The sequence below is a fragment of the Zophobas morio genome, unplaced genomic scaffold, assembly GCF_036711695.1.
Source record: "Zophobas morio isolate AGI-343-1 ecotype UQ-CSIRO unplaced genomic scaffold, CSIRO_AGI_Zmor_V1 ptg000014l, whole genome shotgun sequence".
Classification (NCBI taxonomy): Eukaryota; Metazoa; Arthropoda; class Insecta; order Coleoptera; family Tenebrionidae; genus Zophobas; species Zophobas morio.
Window position 1 is genome coordinate 10676828 of NW_026972119.1, and position 19537 is coordinate 10696364.

General features: G+C 33.1%; 1 protein-coding gene and 1 long non-coding RNA gene across 2 annotated transcripts; both read left to right on the plus strand.

Moving 5' to 3' along the window:
- Window positions 1–10440: 10440 nt before the first annotated feature.
- LOC135128975 (uncharacterized) lies at window positions 10441–11701 on the plus strand. The gene is made up of 4 exons (XR_010280483.1): window positions 10441–10720; window positions 10831–11132; window positions 11194–11364; window positions 11412–11701. It is a non-coding gene; the product is annotated as an uncharacterized LOC135128975 (long non-coding RNA).
- Window positions 11702–15636: 3935 nt separating this feature from the next.
- Window positions 15637–16899, plus strand: LOC135129090 (uncharacterized). Its single transcript, XM_064056171.1, has 4 exons — window positions 15637–16323; window positions 16373–16442; window positions 16497–16769; window positions 16832–16899. The coding sequence occupies exons 1-3, from the start codon at window positions 15679–15681 to the stop codon at window positions 16565–16567; spliced, it is 786 nt and encodes a 261-aa protein (XP_063912241.1). The 5' UTR covers window positions 15637–15678; the 3' UTR covers window positions 16568–16769; window positions 16832–16899.
- Window positions 16900–19537: the final 2638 nt, after the last annotated feature.

Sequence of the window (19537 nt, forward strand, 5' to 3'; positions counted from 1 at the left end):
AGTCACCTTGTATAAGTAATTCTAAAAATTATGAGTGCATCAATAAACCACAAGTATATATAGAGTCATAATACCGTGCGTTCATTAATTATTTGAGAGTTACAAGATGATGAACTCCAAGACGGATTTTTCAACATGACCGTTCCACAACGCATTCAACAAATTTGAATTTTTTTACGTGAATTCTTTGATGATAGAATGATAAGTTTACATTCAGTTTCTGAGTACCCCCCAAGGTCACCAGATTTAACCCCTCTGGATTACTTCTTGTTCGATCGTCTAAAAAACACTACTATTATCAAAACTCCCATTCACACCATAAAAGAACTGAAAGATAGAATGACCGAAAAATGGGCTCGCATTACTTCTGCTGCACTACAAAATGTATTTGATAACATGAAAAGACGTCTCAATTTATGTATATACAGAGAGTTCATTAATGATCGAGAACCACGTGACCAGTTAATTATTTGTAACTAATAAATCGATTGGCATTATTGATTAATGATCAATTATTTTTACTAAATTGTTATCGTTTATCTGCCATTAGTGTCATTTACGATCAGCAGCGTCCTTGTAGTAATAATTCCCATTCTCGTTCTGTTTTTAGTGTTTTCTAATTGTTTACTTACATACAAATCAGTTCTTTTCAGAATTAACTACTTGAAATTAACAACTGTGTGGTACGTAATCAAATTTGGTAAAATTTTACAAAACGCAGGCACTGTTCGATTTCACACAAACTGTTTGCACAAAACTCTTCTAGAGCACCCCCTGATCACGTTCCTCACCTTCAAATGTAGTGCCACAAAAAATTATTAAATTTTGCATTCCTTCACTCTTTAATATCAGCCGTTGATTAGATCTATGAGCCGTTGCTAATATAACCTAACTTTTTACAGTCACCAAAGCACGGATGCGCGGAAGAGTAATGTCTGATTTTTAATATACACACGGGTTCTTCGCGCCCACAGACTATCCCCTCGCGCCATACACCCCATCACAAACATACTCTTTAACGTGGAACTTCTTCCTCCGTGATCATTTAATTTTAGTTGTTGGAATTGGTGCCAGTTAAATTGCGTGTGTAGTATATGGCCTATATCGGCCGCAACTATAGGGTGCGAACACTGAATATGTTTTTCTGACACAAGGTGTCATTTATACACATCTGAAGGTTAGAAACGTGTTCAGGGGGTGCTGCAGAAGAGTTCTGTGGAAATGGTTTGTGCGAAGGCGAATGGTGCGTTGTGTGAAGTTTCACACCAAATGTCTATATAAAATTAAGTACGTTTACTTTGACATTTTCAGGAAAACTTGTCGTTTAACAATGGTTTTCACACCCGAACAGGATGCTTTCATTCTGATGGCTCACTTTCGAAGTGGAACCGGAAACCCAGACGGAACCTGGTCTTATTCACTACAGTCGTGTATTGACCAATTTGCGGAAGCCTTTCCAGATGCCAATGTTGGGTATCAAACATTTGCAAATCATAAGGGGGTCCTTGTTCATCGTTTTGAGAATAAAAATTGTATTTGCAAAGGAAAGACAACTGGCAGAAAAACTGTTTTGACTGAAGAAGTTACAGAAGACATCCAGCATCGGTTAGAACAAAGTCCAAATAAATCTATACGAAAATTATCAGCACAGACAGGTAAAGATTGGTTGTCAGATTCTTTATTTTTTAAAGGCGTTAAATATTTTCATAAGAATTAAAGAGATTTTATGATACAGTTTAAAAGTTAAATTGTTGCAGGTCTTTCAGTCGGAAGTTGCCATAAAGCACTACAGAAAGTTCTGCACATGCACCCGTATAAAGTTTCAGTCGTCCATGAATTACTTCCACCGGATTTTGAGCGAAGAATAAATTATTGCCAATGGTTTAATAATAATTTAAATGATGATGCCTTATTAGACTTAACATTTTTCACTGATGAGGCATGGTTTCATTTGAGTGGATACGTGAATAGTCAAAATTATAGAACGTGGGCTACTGAGAATCCTCATATTTTTGTAGAAACTAGTTTGCATCCAATAAAAGTTGGAGTTTGGGTAGCCATTTCAAGAAGAGGAATTATAGGACCGATTTTTTTTCACGATACGGTGAATGCTGAAAGATATCACACTAATATTCTACAACCCTTTTTCGAACAACTGCATGATGACGAATGCCAGTATGGTTACTTTCAGCAAGACGGAGCGACGGCACATACAGCAGGAAGCACACTTCGTTTCTTGCAGGAAGTTTATGACGATCGAATTATAAGTCAAGGACTGTGGCCCCCAAGATCGCCAGATCTCACCGCGCCGGATTTTTTTTTGTTTGGTCATTTGAAGAACAATGTTTTCAAAAATAGGTTGCATACCATTGATGAGCTGCAACAAGCAATAACCCATGAAATTGAAAATATAACTCCTTACACTCTTCAACGAGTATTTGATAATATGAAAAGAAGAGTTAATATGTGTATTGCTAACGAAGGAAATCATTTTCAACATTTATTGTAAATACCTAAATAAAAACAATTTATGAAATGCTTTATTTTTTTATTCTTAACTCCTTTGTGACGCCAATGAATTTAGGGACATTAATCTGCACTATTGCCAATTGTGTATGTTTGGTTGCATACATTTTTTTATCACGTGGTTCTCGATCATTTATGAACTCTCTGTAGTAGAATTGATACTATTTCCAACAATTGATTTAACTTTGTTTTCACCTTTTAAGTAAATTTTTCACAAATCTGCGACAGTTATTTTCCTTCACTAGTTTTTCTAATTTTCGAAAAGCAAGAGCTAACCTTCGTGTGTAAATTGATTTATGTCAGTATGCAGCCAACATTACACATGTTTTTGTTTAATTGCATAATCTTAGAAGTATCCGCAATCGAGAAGACGTACGTTCAAAATCGCACAGCATTCTTTGATCTAAATAATTAATGAACACACCTTAGATCATATAATAAATAGATACCACCATGCCGTGTTCTTTCCCTAGGACAGCCTGTGACGACATCCTCCTGTCACACATCTCTCTCGTGCATGGAGGGATTACAATGAAGCTATCCTTGCCTGATCACTATTTGAATTTTGCGCGCCTAAATTTTTGGAAGTATGTCTGAACTAACTTCGTACGAAAGATGTTGACAGTTTGATTTTATAAATAATTCACAGTAGATAACGAAAGGAATAGTAAATTATTGGGCAGCAATTGTGATCCTTTATGACTACATCACTTAAAATAGGATCTTTGTTCTAAACTCTAAAATTGTTTTTTGTACAACAACTCGAAAGAGAGGTTAGAAGAAACATCTGTCAAAAGCGATTTGTTGCGCTGGTGCGGTACAAGGATGGAAGTGAAATAGACATATACAGATGAAATGCATATAACAAAGATGAAGATGTGGTGATCACACAAGGATAGCATTATACTACTCCCCTTGACGTAGAAAATGACAACAGATAGCTTCATATCTAGTCACAGCTTTCAGTTTGAGTATTGGTATCTATTTATTATATGATCTAAGGAACACACGGTATTTTGCATATGTTGGAGAGAATTTATTCGCAAAATTTTCATTTTCATCAATTTTTTGGGAAGAGATAAACTAATTTTGATTAACGATTTACCACGAATACGATAACTTTAAAACTATTTCAAAATTTTATTCGGTTTTGTAGTTTCAAAATCAAATTGCAAAGTGTTATAAAATTTTGACTTTTTTCAAAAATCTGGATGTTTAGAGTAGAAACTCAACACGGATTCATACACCACAGGTGCAGGAGTATCTTATTTTATAAAATTAAAAACAAATTTACCACGATAGGCAGATCGGCGTCATGAAAAGTGGAGAAAACACGAAAGTGCCAAGTCGCCCGAGGGTTTCGCATACTTCCTTAGTTTACGCCCAGGAAGTAATAAACAACAGGGTTATTATCAAATATTGTATATCAAGTTGGCCTTAAAAATCTGTCACTGCATTTTTAATCATAATGTGTCTATCATTGCCCGGGAATTATCGGTTGCCTACCCATTAGATAGCAGAAAAAACAAAGTTTAATAAAAGTCCGGTATTTGGACGAGATCACAACAATACGGCCAAATTCACGAAATTTCAAAGCCAACTTGAACAGTCTTTTAAAGGCACCTCGCACCGGGTGATTTTTAAATTTTTTGCTCTAGGCGTTTAAGTCAGTTCTCGATTTTAAAACATGCTGCAGGAATTCATTGACTAATTCGATCCTGAGGAATAACAAAATGGATGTTTTCAATATGATGGTGTTTGATTGGTTACCGCACTGTCCACATCTATCCACCTTGATCACCAGATTTGACGTTCTTGGATTATTTCGTAATCCTGACGTTGAGAAACACCACCTTCAAATAACCTGTGCATACCATCGACAACCTAAAAACCCAAATTCGAGAACAGTGTGAATGAAATAATCACCAGAGGTTTTCATTTCCAATAATTATTATGGTAAACCATAAACCGTTTAAGATCGTTTTAGAAGGTAAGCCATGTAAATGGAGTAATTTGGTTGGCAACCAATTTCGAATATGCAAAAATCCCTGCATTTCGAATTTTTGCGGTAGGAAATGTAACTTGAAAACTTGGAAAAAATATACCTATCTGGGGTTTCTTACAAGATAAAATCCTAAAAAATATAGATACAACAAAAAATCTTTATTATATTATAATTTTTATTCCATAGAACTTTCATTTGAATTTTTTTTTTTTAAACTACAGGGTTTTTATCAATGATTCTAACGGCGTAATTGGCCATGGACTTCAAAAATCCCGCTTTGCTGATATTATGCCTCATAATGACAGTTCTCACTTGTCATTAATGTCATTTGTAACATGTTATTTAAAGTCATCGTTTTTATTGTTTTAACGTTTTACAAGTGTGAAGTACAGTAATTTTGGTTGATTAAAGTTCAAAACTTCAAAAGAATCGTTTTCAAAACTCTTGGTGCGTGCGTACGAAAATTTTTGTTTATGTGCTAGGAAGCAAAGACCGTGAAAATGGTTTATTCTGTTGAACAAGACACTTTCATTATCATGTCTTATTATCGCAATGGGACATTCGTAAACAGAGAGTGTGTGTATTCTGTAACTTAAAAATATCTGGCCAAATACCGTGATTCGATAATTCAAGAAACATGGTTAGAGGCTCACATTAAAAATGTAAAAATGTAATCAACAGATTTGTTCAAACTGGCGGTGTCGACAAAAAGAAATCTCCTGGAAGACCTTCAGTATCTCGAAAGTTGTTGATGATTTGAGACGATTTGAGCAGAATCGGTCAACATCTTTCACAGTTAGGAGTTAATGTTGCAACATGAAATTGTACAATAATGGATCCAATGTATTGACGAAAGAATGTTAAAGAACATTTTTGAAATTAAAAAGAGTGAACATGTGCTTCAAACAAAATGGTGAAGATTTTCAGTATTTACTGGAATAAATTTGTTTAATGAATTAGTTATATTGTTTAATGAAATATGAAACATTTAGGCAACCAGTTATACAGATGCGTGTGGTATTTTATTTTTCCAGAATTCTTGGGCGTTTAGTAAAGTCCAAAACTGAGAGGCGGCACGTTTCCATGAACTATTTCGATCCTTTACTCATTTATAGACTTCCCTGTATAAGACTTGAAACTCAATAAGCTATGCTACTAAAAATGAGAACAAACATAACAATAAAAAATAAATAATAATATATACGATGATATGATTATATCTATAAAAATTTTCATTTCAAATGACAAAGAAAACTTAAATTTCGCTTCGAGGCTCTAGTCTGTTGCAAAAGCTGTTGCAATTTTTATACATTAGGGTTTAAATGTAAATTTAGGATGTGTTGGTTTGCACTGGGTGACTTTGAAAGGAAAAGAATCAAACTGTGTTTGTGTAGTTGAATTTTTGTACCAGCTGTGTTACAAACCAGTCAAAAAACTTGTGAATTTATAACTTTAATAAATCCATAGAACTTCCCTCGTCCTTGAAATATAATCCGACAAATCCCGTTTCTTTAAAAAATGATAAAATTTGATTTTGTGGTTTCGTTTTGTGATAGCTTCTATAAAGTAAAAACCAAAGGCATAAATAACACTTACGCTCCTAAATACGGACAATGCAAAATATATTTAAACTAATTTCAGAGATTATATATCTAATAAAAATTGATACAGACGATAGACAGATAGACAGACAGACAGACGACAGACTGATGGAAACGGGAAATCACATTTTTCGTATTCTAAGGGTCATGAAACGTCGAGAAAACATAAAAGTGGCTGTTCGTCGAATGGACTTGATTATTATACTTCCTTGGATCACGCTCAGAAAGTAAAAATTAGTAAATAAACTTCACCGACCTTGCTTTTTTCAGTATTATTAAAGATGCTGAAGAAATAGTGTAAAATAAAGGGCTAACAATTTTTTATAAAGTTACTGTGACCCATCGTTCCAACATCAATTATTCCGCAGCTTCAACCAGCGCCATTTTTGTGTGTTCAGTGTAGCGACTTCCTTAAAACCTCACCAGGGTTGAAACAATTTCAGTGGCGAAATCATGGTATTAATGTATTTATATAAAAAAGCACCGATACGTGACCACGTCTCACTTCCAACCATGAATGATTAAATTTACAATTATGAGTTAAATACCTGGCTTAATAAATATCTAAAATGGTTAGTAATATATGAGTGATAATCTCATAATGGGGTGACCATACAACGGATTAATACTCAAAAAATGCAATGCCACCATTAAATATCATTAAACTTTTAGTATTTTAAAATGAACGTTATTAAATACATTCATAAATTTTAAATATAATAACGATACCTTTGAATCCTCCAGTACTCCAACATTATGCACGCGTAGGATGCAACCGAAGGGTATTAGAAGATTTTACTAATTAATAACCGTTTATTTCGAATTTTTACAAATAACTCATCACGTTTAGAGAAATAATAAATCAAAAGGGTCCACAACTGGATCTTTGCTCTCACTATTTTTAGTGTAATGATTGCTAAGATTTAGTTTATGTAATAAGATATCGTGATTGATAGTATAGGATGTTTTTATCATGTTTGTATAAACTTAGTAAGTAGTAAATTAGACGACGTAGAAAATCAGCAGACTACAAAGCTTGCACTTTTTCAATGTGGTAAGGATGTGTGCCTTGTTCTTTTAATAAACGATGTATACAAACTGTGAAACTCCAACTTCAGCTGCAAGTTAGCGAGTGCTGATGTCGGGCTCTTCGACGCGTTCCAAAATTTGTTCTTCAGCTGGCAGTATTCTTTCGAACCTGTCACGGCCACGGTCGTGAGTTTGACGCTTGAAGATACCATGATCTCGGAGATGCTGTACCACTGATGTAAATGTTCCCAGGCCAACCTGCCGTTTCCAAGTCACACCATAAAGCATTACCATGTCGACACGCTCTAAATTGGAAAAATTCCGATTGATAATTGGCCCTTACCGTGTTTTTGTAGGTTGCTTATCAGTGCGCCGCTTTTTTGGTTCTTAATCCTAGTCGTTCTGTTCCCCATTTTTTTATTGCTAACAGTTCAAAATCACCATGTATGTTAGTGTCAATAACTTGTACTTAGGTCTAGGGACTTTTATTTCATAGGTTGCCTCTCGGAATATGTGAAAACTAATTTTTGTGGCCTTGTTGAATGTCCGAAACATTGGCAATATTGTAAAAATGTCAAGGATTAAAGTCCGAGTTTGCACCTCTTTTTACACATAGTCTGCATTTGTAGTCACGGATTTCTCTTAACAAAACAGCTCTTACCCAAAGTTTTAAAACCCATTTTTCACATCTCCAGACAGGTGCAACACCCCGCGGTGTGCATATCAGGCAACCCCAGCGCAATTAAACCTGGTCATTATCTAATTAGTCCTGGCCCATCAAATAACCCAAATAACCGGGCGTATGTCCGTTTTCAACGTGACGTCTTACGTTTGCTTCGTATCTGATATGAAGCATTGTTTGCACCCTGTCAGGCATAATAACAGGGTTACAGTCGTCGACAGTGAGTGCTCTTGCACGTTACTAATAATCAAATGTGAATGGCCAATCTACTGGTAACTGTGCTCGAGTCTCTAGTCGCGTGTGGCGCTAATGTAGGCGGAAGGGACCCGTAACAAGCAAGGATCGCAGGTGGAGTATCGATCAGGACAATGGCTCGCACTTCCGGTCAGCTGACGGACTACTGAGTAACTGCGTCCGGCTTTGAAATACATACAGAACGTCCTGCTACAAATCGAGTGATGAAATATTAAGCGGAAGATGTCGCACGGTTCTAGCTTTAAATGTGGGTGAGAAGGGTGGCCAGAGTAGCAGAATAAGATTTCGTAAGGCATTCATTATTAATTGCGACAGAAAAGTGGAAGGAAGTTGGACTGGTTAGGAAACTACTTCGAAGTGACAGTTTCGGGGCGAAATAGTGTTATGGACGTGCTGGCCGCTGCTTTATTACGTTTTCACAATTTACGTTTGCTGCAGCCAGTGAAACCACTGTTTTATAACTTTGTACTATTTTATTTAATTATTGTCAAGCTGCCGATACTGCTTAAAGTATTAAAAAAACGGAAAACTGCATTAGTATTGATTTCGCTACGTCAAACCACATTTGATCAATCGGAAAAAGCAAGCGTGTTTTCACATTCACTTTGTAATGTTTGCGTGATATCAGAAGGGGTATTAATTTACAAAGATCGTTTATTTTTCTAATTAAATAATTTTGCTGAATGTGGTAATGAAAGAATTACGTTGATTTCATCTTCAACAACGAAATATAGCAGGTATATTTTTTAAATGTAACTAATGTTTGACGTCTGACTAGCAAGCGCACTGAGGTCAAATTTATACTCATCATGAAGAGGAACTTTCAAGTTCTAAAAGTTAAGTTAGAATATCAAACGGTAGTGAATTCAATGTTTTTTCACCTCTATAATCTCCACAAATCTCCTCCTGGAAGCTCTGATAGCTTTTCCATCTAAAAATTTTTCACACGGGTGACATCATTAATTAGGACGAATTTTGACTTGAAAGTTTTTTATAACGAACAACAATTATTCACGTCCTACGCTTTCTGCTATTTAAACGTTTACTTACACATTTTGTGGGAGGTTTAAATCCCAATGTTGCCTTAATGACCGTGGGGAGCGTATATTTAGTTTAGCAAGTTTGAAATACATATTATTCAAAACCGCCATTTATTAATTTGTCGACTTCAAAGAAAATATTTAAATCAAATGCGCAACAACGTGATTTATAGTTCTATAAATATCACAGTTTGAAAATAAATGCAGTAGTCAAGTTTCCGTTTTCAAAGGACAATTTATTTTTGGTTAAAATAAAAATTTGATTCAATGCGTGTTTGTAAATTTCGTGTTAAATGTTACCCATTCAGCTAAATAATTTTTCACAGATCTTGTAGGTGAAATCTTTTTAAATTATGCAAATGGTGTTGCTGTATACCTGTGATTTATTAATTCACCCCTTTTACCTTATGTCTGCAAGTCTTTGAAAAAAAATTATAACGTTTTGTTTTCGGCTGCGTACGTTAGATTGGATTCCGCAGTTTTACTCTAAACGTGTTTGTAACGACTATGGTTTCTGTACACAGAATGGTCCCCTATATGTCTCCAATATCACGATGTTAGAAACCATAAAAGATCAGGTTAAAAGGTAAGTTAAAGTGAAAAATTCCACTGTTTTCAAATTAATCAATACTCCATCAAGAAAACTTTATTAGGTACCTTTAGGTATAAATAGTAATAAAAAAATCAGTCGAAGGTTATTCCTACAGCACTTTCCCCGCCCCTGAAGTACACTGTTAATTTGGTCTGGCGCTGAGTGCGGGGAAATTGGGTGAACGGTCAAACAATTGCTCTAAAAGTTTGAATGCATCGGTAAAACTCAAGACTGTGCTTGGTTTTTGTGAGTTTTCCTAATGGAAAATGTTCCAATCAACATTTCAGGCAGAACAAGTATGTATATTCATTCCGACACGTACAATATTTCCTTATACAAATTTTCCATTTAACATGTTTTGATGTTTTCTTGTTGTGAAAAGAAGTCTACACATATTGAAACAAAAAGGCATAATTTAAAACATGTTCCTGGGTGTCGTGTTGTTCAAAGAATACTACGTATATTAAGAAAAAGGGAAAATATAAACACCGCCCACCCACCCTATCTGAATTATGGTGATGATTTTTTTTTTCTTAGAAGCTTAAAACACGTTTAAAATGGTAAATTTTTATAAGAAAATATGTATTTTGCAATTAGGCTCCGCCCCTAGGTCTGTAAACAAATAAAAACTTCATTACTATTTAGATTAGGACAGTTATGGGTGGGGCTTAATCTTTGGCTTTAATTTTTTCTTAATATAAGTATATACGCGATCTAAATGATCTGATACGACACCTGGTGTCAAAAATGTGCACTACTCAGGAGCATAGTGAAAGATGTAAATACTGTTGGTTGTACAGTGAAATTTCGTTGTTTTATGTTAAACCAACAAAATTAAATAAGTTGGTCCCAGTATTCCTGAAAAAATGACTGTTAACAATACAAATTGTTGTGTTTTTCGCTGCCATAGCAAAAACAATAGAAACAGTGGGCTCTCTTTTCATAAATTCCCCATAAAAAACAAGTCATTTGTTTAAATGTTATGAACAGGTAAGTATTCATATCAACAGTAAATTTAGTTTAATCAGTATTTAACTAAATTGTTTTTGATTATCAGTATAATATGTATATATATATATATATATATATTATATTTTTAGGTTAGGAATCAGGGAAAAAAATGGACAGATATAAGACTTGGATGGTAAATATGGGAAAACCAGCAACAAAGCACATGAAAGTGTGTTCACTACATTGTAATCAGGATGATTTCATATTGAGGATTTGATTTGAGGACCCAGGTGGGTTAGTTAGCTTCGTGCTTGCCCACTACACCTTGGGTCGTGGGTTCGATTCCCGCCTTGCCTTTTGGCTGTTGTGTATGTCATGTTTCCTGTAATTGGGCCTCCAGCTTGTTAGAGACATCATAGGATAAAATAAATAAAAATAAAAATATTACCTGGTAAGTACAGATTTGTGTAAATGTTGTTAATGTATAATAGACAATAAATGAAATATTGTAGATGTAAGTATCATTACTAAAGAATTACTACCTAGAAGGCCCAAAAATCGAGACTTTAAAGCAGTCAGAAGTACAACAATGAGAAAATCTGAAGGTTACATAATTTCAAGTACAGATAGTACTGATGTAAATTGCTTCGACAGCAGTCAGTTACATCAAAAAACTGTTTCAAGTATGTATACATTTGATGATATTTAAAAAATACAGATTATTTTCTAGCATTAGAAATGGAAACCGTGCAGGCTTTGTTACATTTACAAAATTCACAAAAAAAGGATAAAAATATTCAAGTGACAAGTGGAGATTTAGTGGCACCTTTTATAAGTACACTTAAATCTGATAATGATTTAAATACAATGGCTGGAATACCATCCTTTCTGTTATTTAATGCTATTGTTGCAAATTGTGAGATGTTTGGAAAATTCTGTAATAAACATAAATTAAACTTGAAAGAACGTGTTCTGTTAACTTTTATGAAACTGAAAAATACATTTTCTTATGCTGTTTTAGCAGTTTTGTTTAAAACGGTGACAGCAATAACCTGTAATATTATTCATGCTTTATTATTTTATTATTATGCATTATTCCACTCATACATAGTATGAAATGAACACTTAATTTAAAAAACAATAATCGCTATAATCAATAAAGTTTTCACAGAAGTTTTAACACCACATGATTTAGCATGTGTTCACTTAAAAAGTTAAACAAAGGGTTAATAAAATGAGAACTACAAAAAAAACTGACACAAACAACGAAACAGGCTGTAAACTGAACAAATCCACTACAAAAACGCTCGATTTATTAACACAAGACACTTTTTTCACACGATGGACACTTAAGACTTGCCATAAAGGATACGTCAAATATGCCTTAGAGCGGCCATGTTGCAGTTAACAGTGGCGCCCCCAACGGTCATTTAGTTCGCGTATACTATTCTTTGAATAACACGATGCTCAAAAACATGTTTTACATAGTAATTTCTTCTAGAGAAACAATAAGGATTTTGTAATTAAATTCCACTCCTTTGGCTCTTGGCGAATAAAAAAAATCATTACAATTGAGATAGGGCGGGTGGGCGGGTTTCTTACATTTTGCCTTGTTTTCTTAATATGTGTAATCATCTTTTCATAACAAGAAACTTAAAACATGTATGTTTAAAACGGTAAATTTGTATAGGGAAATATCGATTTTGCAATTATACTCCGCCCCTCGGTCTGACAACGAATAAAAAATTCATCATGATTGAGATCGAGATGGATGGGTGAGGCTTCTCTTTGGGTTTTGTTTTTGAATTAATGCATTTAGTTTTCTTTATATAACATGATTACTTAAGAATATACTTCATATGGTAATTTCTCGTAGAAGAATAAGGATTTTACAATTAAGCTCCGCCCCTCGGTTCACGACAAATAAAAAAAATCATTAGAATTGAAATAAGGCGGGTGAGCGGGGCTTTTATTTTACCTTTTTATTTTGTTAATATTCATAGCCATCTTTTCACAACAAGGAAAGACATGGTTAAAATGGCACATTTTTGCAATTATGGGGCGGAGCCTAATTGCAAAATCGATATTTCCTTATACAAATTTTCTATTTTAAACGTGTTTTTATGTTTTCTTCTTGCGGAAAGAAGTCTACACATATTAAAAGAAAAAGTCAAAATGTAAATTCAACACGTATAAAATGAGATGATGCAATTTGGATGTTTCTTGCGAAAGTAGGGATGCCTAGAGTTAAAAGTCAAGGCGGATTCATGAACCACAAGTATAGGAGTGTGTTATTTTATAAAATTTAAATGGCCTTTACTAAAAAAGATTTTCTGGAGACGTTATCAAATTGTTGTTGGAGACGATCAGAAAAATTCTGGTTAACTTTTTACTATCTATACATATTCCTAAGATAAATATATATCAAAGTTTATAACAATTGATGCAATAGTTTCGGAGATTATTTATCTAAAAGAAATTGAAACAGAGCGGCGACAGGCGACAGTTAAACGGAAAAGGGAGACCTACTTATTTTTTCGTACAGCTGGGGTCATAAAACATCGAGATCCTATATACTTCTTTATAAATTTAATGCTCGGGAAGTTGAAATATAAAGTTACTTACACCGTACTTCCCACACATTAAAGACACAGCTGGTAGTAGGTAGTGGTATTGAGTATACTTTCGATGGAAAGGACTCGTTCAAATAATTTTACATATTATTTTAAATGTTTTGAAAATATTAGCTTGTAAAACAGAAAAACCTTGTTCTGAAACCACACACTGTAAAAAAAAATGTAATTTTACCGCACGTAAATGTAATAATTACCCATATTAAATGAGTGATTTTACCTTAATTTTGGGGTAAAACAAATTTAACTCCTTATTATGTGTAAATTTACTTTTTGTGGAGGTATTTTTTGGTCTTTGTGTATTTATACCCTATTTTTAGGGGTATACTACACTTTCATGCAATTTTGCATCTTATTTGGTGTAAATTTACTACAATGAGTTTTAAAATTACTCAACTCTGGGCAATTGTACCGTACGTTTTGAAGTTATCGCATGCATACGTGACCAAGACTATACTCATTTGGCGCGCTGCAGAAATGCTGTGTCAAAAGTTTGTTACTGGTGAGAAGCAATCATTGTGTGACGGATCATTATTTGCAGGTAAGTCTCCAGTTTATATAAATTTCGATACATTTGCATGAATTGTGCATGCCATTGCTTATTAAGGTATTACCTGCACACTGCAGAGTAAAGTCTAGCTAGAGCTAGGCCAGCTAGACTGCTTTAATCGCAGTGTGTTTACACTGTATCCTAACTTGCTCTAGCTAAGGTGGTCATAGAGAGGAGCTAGATTTAATCTAGCTAGATCAGTCTATGAGCTGTGTACACTAGAGACCGGTATACTACAGTGCATAGTGTGCATAGTAAAGTTGTATTGCAACAAACGCAACGATGGGACTTTTGAACCTCATAATGTAGTATTGTCTATAATACACAATTTTTTTACTTGGCCTGCGTGGTCTCTTATTTGAAAAATTATAAGCATATTTATTTTTGAAATTTCCTGTATACACTACATAGACTGCCACTATAAAGCGATCACTCAGGTCTAGCTAGTGTAGCCAAACGATAAAAAATATACAGTGTGCATGTTAACTTATTATGTTGGTAACTGGTAGGACGCAAATTTCATTACTTCATGCGTTTGGAGATACAATTTGTGTAAAATTAAATATATATTGGTAACTAGTACGTATACTGACCTTTATTTCATTGGGTATAAAGTTACTATTTGTTTTGACAAAACTAAAGGTGTATATGATAGTGGGAATAACACCACATCCAATAATTCTGAAATTATCGGTAGTCATTTTAAGGATTTATTGACTTATGAACCTCTAATGATCTTTCAATTCGAAAATAAAAAATTATTTTGCTTCAAATCAGTACCTTTACAAATTTAAAGAAGATTGAATAGGTATTGAGTTGTTCAGGGAGTCCAAAAACATAATTTAACATCAAAATATATATCAGGTAAAAGAAAATTTTATTTTAATTTTCATTTTTGTATAATATTTAGTTACTTTAACAATTAAATTCATGCTTAACAGTAATACAACTTGTTTTAGCGTTTTAATTCTTTAAATTCTTTACAATTTCATTAAAATAAGTTTTTTACTGTTTTACTAATAAAAATTATTTGTTATTCCTTAAAGTCTGCATCATTAATTTAATATAACAGCTCTTAACCTATCTGCAAAATGTTTAATAAGTAAATGTATGTTTGTATAGTTGACAATATTATATTTATTTATGTATATATATATTTTTTTCATGGACTATGATGGATAAATGAAGACTTTTCCTTAATCATGGTCCTATTTAAAATTTGGAATTTGTCGCGAACAATCAAAATTTTTATTAGTCTCCCAGATGAAGAAAATAAACTTTATGAAACACTGTTCTTGAAAGGTAGGTAAAATGAAGTATTACACACACCGTATCACAGAATTAACATTTTTCGAGCTTCGGAGAAAATGAACTTAAACGGTTCAAAATTAGTTTTGGAAACAGATGGCACATATGTTGATGATGATGAAGTCCTAAAAGCTTTAGCTACAGAAACATTTATTTTATTAGAACCAAATCAAAACTGGAAATCAGTTGACAGTTTAAGTACTTGCAGTACTCTTACTTTGATTAGTGATGGGTCTATGATATATCCTGATTTAGGAAATGCAAGTATTAATCTAGGAAATATAATGAACTCAGAAGAGAAACATAACAAGGAAGAAAATTTTAAAAATACCTGGAGAAATTTTGTGAATCCCTGGGAAAAAGTTAGTATTTTAGGAAATAAGGTGCTCGATAACAAAAAAAGAAATCCAAAAGTTGTTAAGGAAGTGATTCATGTAGTAGCAAAGGAAATTAGATCGAAAGAACTTCAGATACCAGCAAAGTATTTGAAAAACATTGCACAAGAAATGTGTAAAAAATTTCCAGGTACATTTGAAGATCGAGACGACGACGGTGTTCTTATTGGAGAAGGTTATCATGGAGTATTTTTTAAATTGCAAGATAGAATAAAGTATTTGAATCGAACTTCAAATAAACGAATCGGCGATTTCGACAAAATAGACATTCCTTTGTGTAAGAAAAAGCAAATGTTGTCATCAAAAGCAGGATGCAGTTTTTGGGATCCTCCAGTCCCATCAAATGACTCAGATTTAAATTCCTTAGAAACGGCGCAACAGTTATTACAGACCAAAACGTGTGAAGTGGAATTTTCTGCTGACACTCTCAAGTTATTAGATCTCACCTATTCGGCTCAGAGAAGATATTTAAACCAAGAGGATCCACCATCGATAGTCAATATAATGAAACATTGGCCCATTCTCCTTTGTCAATCGGGTATTTATTGGCATTTTAACAAATTAATGGATAAAGATATTAACGAATTAAGTAAAGCCATGTTCAAAAAGGCCGAAAATATTATACAACTTGGGGTAGAGAAAAAGTACATTACAGAGATTCCAGAAGCAGAGGATGCAAAACTAATCTGCGTTTTACAAGTTATTTCAAAGTTTTTTACTGAAAGTTTAAATTTGTTGTATGCGCAGATACCTGAGGTAAGTTTGTGAGTATATCAAAAATCAAAATTACAAGTTTTTCTTTTAGAATGACGACACCTACAGAATTTTACCCAAGAATCATAACAGTGCTCCGTGGATTGCTGCAGTGGGAAGCGGTAATAATTATATTTCCATGGCGTATAGTAGTACTATCTAAAATCTAATTTTAGAAACTCAAAGCAATATGAAATACCACGTAATTGTGGAAAACCAAAAATTAATAATGGAACAGATACACTGACGCATGCCATACAGCAAATGTTTGCAATATATTATAATTTTAATCTCGCTTATCCCCAAGGATTATCACATATTTTAGAATTTATGCAAACGTATTTTTTTTTAATTCAACCCGAGCAGGGCACAAAGAGTACAAGGAAAACATCTCAGATGAAACTTTTGTCCATTATAAAAAAATTACGTGACAGAAAGGGATCATATTGGTAATGTATAAATGCATGAAGATTTAAGAATGTTGTATGGATGAATATTTTTATTATTTCAGGTGACTTTGATGAATACAGAGTAAAAATTCTAGATATTGTTAAAAAAAAACACTCTGATATAGTGCTGTTATACTGTTAATTAAAATTTATGTAGAATTATTTCGTAGTATAAAATTATTGTTACTCTTTTAATGAACTACATATTTATATAAACAAGTTTATTTGATTACATAAGTTTTATTTCTCATTTATATGTTTTAAAATTTACCAAACACCATTCAGTTGAGGAGTTGCCCAGTCTTAAATTGTATGGTCGCTTGTATTAAATAAATTCTATGTAAATATAAAAATATAAAATCTATAGTATCATAAACATTAAAACAGCTAAAAAATAAAAAACAATAACAAAAACATTAAAACTATTAACTGTTCTATAATTTGGTCATAAGATAACATCATAAGTGTTGTTCTTTTTAGCATTAAAACATATGATATTAAAGAGTGTTAAAAATGAACTAATTACATTGCACGGTCTATTCTGCTATTTAACAGGAACCGGATTTTGCCATTTTATAATTTTTAGTGTGGGCCAAATGTAGAAGTTATCTCATTGTGTGTTATGTAAGTTTTGTTTTTTTGCAGTTTTTTTTCTATACAATATAATGATATTTTATATAATTTTCCTAAATTATAAAAATTAACCAGTCAAAATTAAATATTTAAATCCGAGTAAAATTACATCATGCACAGGTAATAAGTTTACCCTAAAAGGTAGAATGGAGTGGGTAATTTTATCTTGTAAAGTAAATTTACACGTGAGTGGTACTTTCCATTTTACACTGAAATGTAATTTTACCTTGGAAAGTAAATTTACACCCGACTGGTACTTTTCATTTTACCCTAAAATGTGATTTTACATTATTTTGTAAAGATATCCGTGGAAGTAAAATTACCCCAAAAATAGGAGGCAACTTAGTTGCCTCCTATTTTTGGGGTAAAATTTCCATACAATTTTTTACAGTGCATATATCGGTTTAGTATGTTACTGAATTTATTAAACGATGAAATAACTTCTCGAAATGTTTTCAACTTTTTACTGACCTACTAATTAATTTTGAATGTTCCAAATCGTTCAGAAATAAGAGAAACTGTTGCTGAAACAATCGAAGAAATAAATTCCAAATAAAAAATCCCATGGTTGAAACAATGGTGAATTTTATTTTAAGATAATGTGGTGAATTTTCCGGAAACGCCAATAAAAAAATATATTTCAGTTTTTACATTCGAAGCTTAAGCTAAGAGAATACTGGGTCCATCTGTTTCCTCGACGTTTTATGATCTCTATAGTATGAAAAAGTAGGTCCCCCTTTCGATCTGTCTCTCTACGTTCATTTTTATTAGACATATATTCTTCGAAACTACCAGACCGATTGTAAAATTTGCCAGTCACCCCCACCACCAACATTTGATGACGTCATCTCAAAATTTTGCTTAGTACATGGCATATACATTTTATAAAATAACAAACCCCTGTACTTGCGGTGTATGGATTTGCCTTGATTGTGTTTGTTATTATTAGGGTTTTTATTATTCAAAAGCGGTCTTTAAATACATAATATCAACCTTGTGAGGTTCGACTTCCGAGATATCCACTTTTTTATCTGGGGCTTGTTCACCTGTACTTTACCAGTTCATACATATTTCTACTTTAAATTATAAGGGTTATTTTAATTTTCTAATTTTCGAAGGAGTTGAATTTTTTGGACGGTGCTTCAGGGGATGTATTAAGAAAATCTCGTTTTTCTTTAATTAAAAAATGCTAAGTAATTATATACGAAGGGAGAGAAAACAATTTTTATAACCGATTTGAATTATACCCGGGACGCACAGCGACGAGGGTAATAATGAAAGCGAGACTATAAAAATTGTTCTCCCCTGTGGTTAATATAATATTTCTTTCACTAGTAACACATTTATTTATCTTTTTTTCAATGATAATGTATAAGGTTGAAATGAATTTAAGATATCCATGAAAATCAAGCGGCCTGTGAAAACAAATGAATAAAAATGACATTAAATCAACAACTGGTACTTCTGTTTTTTCATCTAAAAACGAAAAAGAAAAATGTCAAGTAGTGAACAATTCTGGGGTAGAATTGTGGGAGTGAGTAAAAAGCCAATAAAGCTTAATACTGATTTTATTCAAAACAACCTAACTTATTTATACAAAACTAACTATTTACAGCGTGTGAATGGTTCTAAACTAAAGGTAATAAGACATATGAAATTATATTGCGTCCCAGTTTCTTGTATTTTCTTTTGTTCCATTATCGCTGTCTTCGTAACGCTGACGATGGTACTCTTGCAGTGGTCAGCGTGTCGTAGTTCTGCTGCTTGCAATTCCATGTTTCAGCGTTCTACATTCGCGTCGTTGGTCTTGACCTCGTTATTGGTGACGTAAAAAGGAAATTTAAATTTTAGAAATTATTGTTTAAATTTAGGATTTAAACAAGTAGCCAAGAAAATTGTGTGTGCACTCCTCAGTAAATCCGCAAAGAAGCGAATCAAATCAACACATTAACAACGGCAATTTAGATTAACCATGCCAACATTATCAATTGTTTTTAATATATACTAGTAGGACAGAAAAATTCGTCATTGGGTCTTCTGAAGCTAGTAGCAAAAATGTTTTTTTTTTTTGTATTAAAAAGATTAGACAAGTTGTCAAACAAGCATAAACAATCGTAATTTGTGACCGACGGATG